The sequence below is a fragment of the Chenopodium quinoa genome, unplaced genomic scaffold, assembly GCF_001683475.1.
Source record: "Chenopodium quinoa cultivar QQ74 unplaced genomic scaffold, ASM168347v1, whole genome shotgun sequence".
NCBI lineage: Eukaryota > Viridiplantae > Streptophyta > Magnoliopsida > Caryophyllales > Amaranthaceae > Chenopodium > Chenopodium quinoa.
Window position 1 is genome coordinate 268,477 of NW_018744151.1, and position 6,775 is coordinate 275,251.

At 34.3% G+C, this 6,775-nt stretch overlaps 1 protein-coding gene across 1 annotated transcript; it reads right to left on the reverse strand.

Annotated features, from left to right (window-relative positions):
* Positions 1 to 5,772: 5,772 nt before the first annotated feature.
* Positions 5,773 to 6,309, reverse strand: LOC110693738 (high mobility group B protein 15-like). Its single transcript, XM_021870911.1, has 2 exons — positions 6,171 to 6,309; positions 5,773 to 6,091 (listed from the first exon to the last, which is right to left on the reverse strand). The coding sequence occupies exons 1-2, from the start codon at positions 6,304 to 6,306 to the stop codon at positions 5,940 to 5,942; spliced, it is 288 nt and encodes a 95-aa protein (XP_021726603.1). The 5' UTR covers positions 6,307 to 6,309; the 3' UTR covers positions 5,773 to 5,939.
* Positions 6,310 to 6,775: the final 466 nt, after the last annotated feature.

A 6,775-nucleotide genomic window follows, 5' to 3' on the forward strand; every position in this document is an offset into this window, starting at 1 on the left:
GATTAAAATGACTCGAAAAATATTTGATTCAGACTTCAATTTGCGTTGACATAATAAATTAGCATGACTCAAGTTTAAAAAAATTCTGACCCAACCTCATCGAATTCGATCCACACCCAATTTGACACCTTTATTCAACACATTGAGTTAGTCCATGTATAGATCAACATATTTAAGTAAAGGGTATGATGGCATCACGACATGACTTGAGGGTCGAACCGTGAATGAGCCTTATTGATGGAAGATTAGCATGGCTTGCCTCAGCATTGACTCATTTCAAGGTAGGGTTGTTCGTTGTCTAACACTAGACCGGACTAGTAACAAGAAAATTAAAATTCAAGGGCCAAATAGAAACTAGAGGTGATCAACAACGGCTCGTCCAACTAGCTTGGCCCAATTAGGCCCAAACAATGGGCGGGTTTTGGCAATCCTAAAACACTTTTTTTAGTTAAAATCTGAACCCATCCCGAATAAAGCCAACAAGCTCAGCTCACCGCTTTGAGGTGGGTTTTGGCATCAGTTATGATGTTAAGGCTCGTCCCAAATTTTTTATCACCTCTAAAACGAACTATTTTTGCTTGGACTAGACTCGTACTGGAGATCGGTTTTAGATTTTTTTTTTCAATGTAACAAAATAATGTTAAGAATATGATTGTTCAATGCTTAATTCGAGCATATAACATAAAATAGCTTATAATATAAAGATATTTCTAACATACTAAAAGAAAATATTGACTATGATAATAGTTTTATTCATAAATTTGAACAAAAAAATTAGTTTACTCAATACATGTTTTTAAGGAGTTATAATCAGATTAGACACTAAATCGGTTTATTATATTTTTCCAATCGAAACCTGTATCTCTTTGGTTGAAACCGATTCCTTCTTTCCAAATTAGATTTATCTTTTAGCACCCATATTTCTAGACAATCCACAGAGCTAAAGATGGCATTGGGTCAAGTCGGCCCAAGTCGCAGCACAAAAAAAAAAAGTATGGCATGACTCAGTACTATGTGTGTGGGTCGTGGGCCGAGCTTAGGTCTCCTTTATTTGGGAGAAGCACGATAAGGCACAGTATAGCCGAACCCGACACCATAAATCATGCTAAAATCAATGCAATTTTGCTTAGACACGCAAGCCCGACACGATGGCACGTGAACCTAGGCCGTGAAACGGGCCAACCTTTAATTTTGTTAATTTCGACATGGCACGGCACGACACAAAACTCATAGGCCGAGTCTAACTAACTCCAAAGCACGTGTGTCTGGCACAAAGCACGACCCGACACGGTGAAAAGCCATCTTTACATAGGATCACATGCCACAATGTGGCCATACATGACCTTTCCAATGCCTAGATTCAATAAAACACTTAAAATAGAGTTTTTTTATTGTTTTTTTTTACATACGAAACATAGAGTTAAAATGTGATGTGCTTTATCTATTAAGACTAATACTCTAGCCTAAAATTGAACCATTTTATACTATTGGATTGGTTAATAATTTTAAAATATGCATCATAAACCATGCCCATTAATATTTTAATCAATAACCATATAACTACAACTATATCATATCACTAATATATAAAGCCGATCTCGCAGTCAGGTCTCGAGATATATAGCAACACTTGACATGAGGGCTTCCAAACGGAGAGTTGTGAGACAATAAATCATATCTCGCAAGGGTAATGTAGACATTTTAGGCGTCGGTTTAAAGTTGTCTCATTGAGTTATCAAATAATATCACTGGAGTTTCAGTGGTATAAAATACACACTTAGTGGTAAAAAATATTGTCTCAGTGTTACTTTAAAAAGCTCCACTAGAGTTTTAGTGGAACAAAATATAAACTCAGTGGTAGTGGTCCCAATAAATTTTTATCCGTTTTTGCATGTGATACATGTCTGAAAAGTTTTAGTGGAGTCCACATCACCATTTTCACTCTTCTTATCTCTCTCCTCCTTTCTCTTCCTTATACTTTTATGTTATTTTAATATATATAGTTGTGAGATATTTCACCATGTCTCACAACACTCTATTTATACATTACTGGAGTTTCAGTGGTATAAAATACACACTCAGTGGTACAAAATATTGTCTCATTGTTACTTTAAAAAGCTCCACTAGAGTTTTAGGGCTTGTTTGGTTGACATTCTAAAATGGGGGAATTGAAAATTCATGGGAATTGAGAAAATGAGGAGTTGTTTGGTTGACATAAGAAAGCAAAACTGGGGGAAGCGGGAATTCATGGGAATTTCAACTTCCCACAAAACATGGGAAGTAAATTACCTAGCCCCCCCTAGGTAAACCAAAATTCATGGGAATTCTAATTTCCCTTATTGCCAACCAAACACATTTAAGAAATTCCTAGGAATTTCATTAAGGAATTAACTTCCCATGAAGTATAAATTCCTATGGGAATTAAATTCCCACATCAACTAAACAACACCTTAGTGAAACCAAATATAAACTCAGTGGTAGTGATCCCAATAATTTTTTTTCCGTTTTTGCATCTGATACATGTCTGAAAAGTTTTAGTGGAGCCCACATCACCTTTTTCACTCTTCCTATCTCTCTCTTCCTTTCTCTTCCTTATACTTTTATGTTATTTTAATAGTTGTGAGATATTTCACCATGTCTCACAACACTCTATTTATACTTCCTCCACTTGACATTCCAGTTTTTTCGCCAAGTGTCGCTCTACGTAGGCGAGAAATAGATATTATAGTGATTTCATCAAATATAACATTAGATTAGATTGCATAGATTTTGTAATATAAAAATATTGTATAGAGTTTTATTATCGATATACTTCTAATATTTCTTTTATATAAAATTAATCATAACCACTAGTAGAAAAACGTACATTTGCGTCGCCTTATTTGTGTCACTCATACAAAAGAACAAAACAAATGTTTTTTTAGCATCCTTAAAAGTGATTTGCGTCGCACATTTACCAAGAAGCGATGCAAAAGTCAGATACATTTTAGCTTTTTGTTATTTGCGTCGCTCTTAATTAGTGAAACGACGCATATATATAATAATGTTATTTGCGTCGCTCATATAGTGACAAGTGACGCAAATGAGTGATAAAATTAAAATGCGTCATTCCTTTAATTAATAAGCGACACAAATAAGTAATGTGCAGCATTAAACTTTGAGCTATTTGTGTCACATTTTATTAGTTGAGTGACGCAAATCACTCTTTTGCATTTAGGTTATTTTGGATTCCACTTGCTAGCTGCCTCCCTTTTACTAAAACAAAAAAAAACAGCGCTACTCTTATCTTCCAAGAACAGCGATTTTCTACAGCTAAACACCCAGAATTTCGAGCAAAAAAACCCCAGAAATTTGACCCATACACCCCAAGAAATTCGAGCAAAAATCACCCTGAAATTCAAGGCATTTCGACCCAAAATCCCCAGAAAATCGACCCAAAAACCCCGAAAATTCGACCCAAAAACACCCATAAATTCGACCAAAAAAACCCCCACAAATTCAACAACCAAACCGCAATATTGACAACACCCATAATCGGAAAAAATTCAGGTTTACAAACCTCTAATTTCGAGCAAAACAACCAAAAAAAACCCTAAGAAACCCCAGGAATTCGAGCATTAATTCGAGCAAATTCGATTATGGGCAAATACGAGCAAATTCGAGCAAAAAAATTGAGCAAATTCGAGCATTAATTCGAGCAATTTCGAGTAAAAAAATCAAATTAAAACCCCAGGAATTCGTTGAGTGAATTACTGCCTTTATAATTGAATTTTTGAGTGAATTACTTGATTAATTTCGCCCCCCAAAAATTTAAGGATGGACGAGCAAATTACAGCCTTTATAATTGAAGTTCGATTAGTGTAGTAGTTCGACCAGTGTTCGCCCAAATCAACTACATTTAGGCTCGACATTGTTGAATTTGTGAAGTCAATTTCACCTAAGGTAAGATTGCTTCTATTTATGTTCAATATTTTCATTTTCTCAAAAAAAAAAAAAACAAAAAAAAAAAAGTTCACAGAAAATTGGGTTAATATATGTAATTTTATTGTAGATAGAATTAATTAGAAAATATTTTATAGTGTGATTGAATATTGTTGGTTTAATATATGGAATTTTATTTGTATATAGAATTAATTAGAAAATATTTTATAGTATGATTGAATATTGTTGGTTTAATATATGTAATTTAATTTGTAGATAGAATTAATTAGAAAATATTTTATAGTATGATTGAATATTGTTGGTTTAATATATGTAATTTAAATTAATTTGTAGATAGAATTAATTAGAAAATATTTTATAGTATGATTGAATATTGTTGGTTTAATATATGTAATTTTATATGGTAGATTCTTAATTATGCAGAAGTGAATTCCACAAGTTGCTCGAGGTTCTGGTTGTGGACAAACGATTAAGGCGGTAGTACACATACGAGATTGTCTTCACTGTGGTATATATATCTAAACCATTCTTTGTATTAACTTATTTTTTGTGGTTGGTATAATGATTGTGAATTGTATGAGATTTTTAATTGTGATATAATTGATTGGAATTGCAATAATACTTGCATCATTGGCTTAGATACCCGTTCAGGGCTCACTCATTAGGAGTTAGTCTTGAATAGTCCCCGGTTTGGGACTGTTCTTGAATATTCTATCTCATTTAGGTGATAACTACTTGAACTGTTTTGGGGTCTAAGAAGATCATGGCTCACTATTTCCCGATCGTTTTCTGGGTACATATGTAGATAGCCGATTATCTACATTGTGTGCTTGGAGAACTATAGGGAAATGCTGCCGGATTTTCTATAGAACCAAGTGAGATAGGACATTCAAGAATGGGTTAGGTTGGAGTGATAAGGACCTTGTTGGATCATGTCATTGCATTTACATGAGATAAAATTTGAATGAAAATGTTTGATGCCTTATATTCTTGTTTATGGTTAAGGAGCTATATATGTTAGAAAATATACACATTATCTTAAAATTAATTTTGTTATTCAGTGGTTGAAAATGGATCGAAGTTGGATACAAGATGTTTGTGGCGCTTGATTAACTTTAGTTGGTGGAGTCTAGTAGAGAACTCCTTTAAGTTTATCCTTTTCAATTGTGACAGTAACTAGATACCCACTTTCAAACTTTCCATCTATCACTCCAATGATAGGATACCCCCCAGATGGTGCTGCTGGTGAAAGGAAAATGAATGTTAAAATACTGCAATACATCATACCAGAACAAAGTTGGAAAACCTTTAAAGTTTGCTAACAATAGGATGGGATTCTTGGCTAGTGAACATGTAACTTCATATTTCTTTCACAAAGCACACACCTTTTTGTATTAGTAAATGAGGTTTGAGTATCTATAATATCAGACGGTTGCCAAAACATTTCCAGTGGGTATCATCATCAAGGTTATTTGCATATATGTGAAAATGGCCCATCTGTTGTGAGCTTTGTAAAAGCAATTTAGTTTCTTTCTGTTTCTGAGCTTTTCATGCTTAGCTTATGTAAATATATACCTACTACTGTATCATATAAGTGGTTATTTTAAACACACATTTAATGGATGGTTTACAAACATCCCGAAAAAGCTTAATTTGTAAGATATTCTTTTCTGTCATCTTCAATTATCTAGTACAGATTATGTTATAATTTGCCTTTGAACTAATTGCATTTGGTGATGTTCCAAAATTCAAGTATTAAACATTTAGTTAGCCCTCTAACACATTAGTATTTGTTTCTGCTAACATATACTACAAAAATGATTTGCTAGACTATTTCCTATACAAACAAATACAGAAAAAACCGATGAAGGACACATAGCCTGTTCCTCTTAGCAAGGTAAAGATAAGACCCAGCCAAATATGCTAAGTACAGTAAGTAGATAGGCATTTGTTTGTGTGAACCATATAAGTGATGAAAAGCACAAGTCAAACAATTGTCACTCTACATAGAATTGAAGCATACATTGAGACACAGACTCTGTAGTGTTTATCTGGTTCTGATGTACATTTGCAGGCTGAGCTGCTGCTGCGGACATTTCAGGTAATCCATGGACTGCAGAAGGTGCAGGATTCAGACTCTGCAAGACACCTATAAAAATAAAATCAGCACAGTAAAAGCTACAGACTAAATACAAAAGCAGGCATGCATAGAGTGATGAGGGTGGTACCAGGAGAATAATCGCGGGCATTGAAGTAGTAGATTCGCTCATAGTGTCGAAGCAATGAATAGTAGTATTTTCGCAGCTCAAAAGAAGCATTTGTGGCTGTGGAAGGAAATTGAAAGTGGCTGTAACATCTTTCCATCTTTTTTCAGAGAGTATCTGCAGACATGAACAAATAAATACTGATGGAGCATGAATGATATTGAGATGTAAATTATTGGACATGTTGTTAATATAATGCCGTCATTCCCAATTTTATGGGTAGGTGTAGACACCCATTTGTGTCTCCCCAAAACCAAACTCGGTGATGAGTGCCTTTCACGTCGAATCATAATCGAATTAAACGAAAGTGTGGAAAGTTTTAGTGTTGCGGAAAGTTTTATTTCTTTTCTTTTCTTTTCTCTTCTCTCTGTTTTTGAAAACTTTATTTTAAGGAAAACAGCCAATCCAGTTTGGTTGGTCCATGATATGGTTCCAATAGTGGTGTAGTTGGATGAGGCTTGCAAAGACCTTTCCAACGATATATTATAAGCCCAATTCCGATGAATATTGAGGAATTTATGGCCAATTTACTAAACTGGGCCCGGTTTGAGTTTTAAGTACGGCCCAAT

Coding starts and splice junctions, on each gene's coding strand:
- LOC110693738 (XM_021870911.1), bottom strand. CDS start 6,306: ATGGAAAGATGTTACAGCCACTTTCAATTTCCTTCCACAGCCACAAAT. Junction 6,092..6,170: donor TGCCCGCGATTATTCTCCTG/GTACCACCCTCA, acceptor TTATTTTTATAG/GTGTCTTGCAGAGTCTGAAT.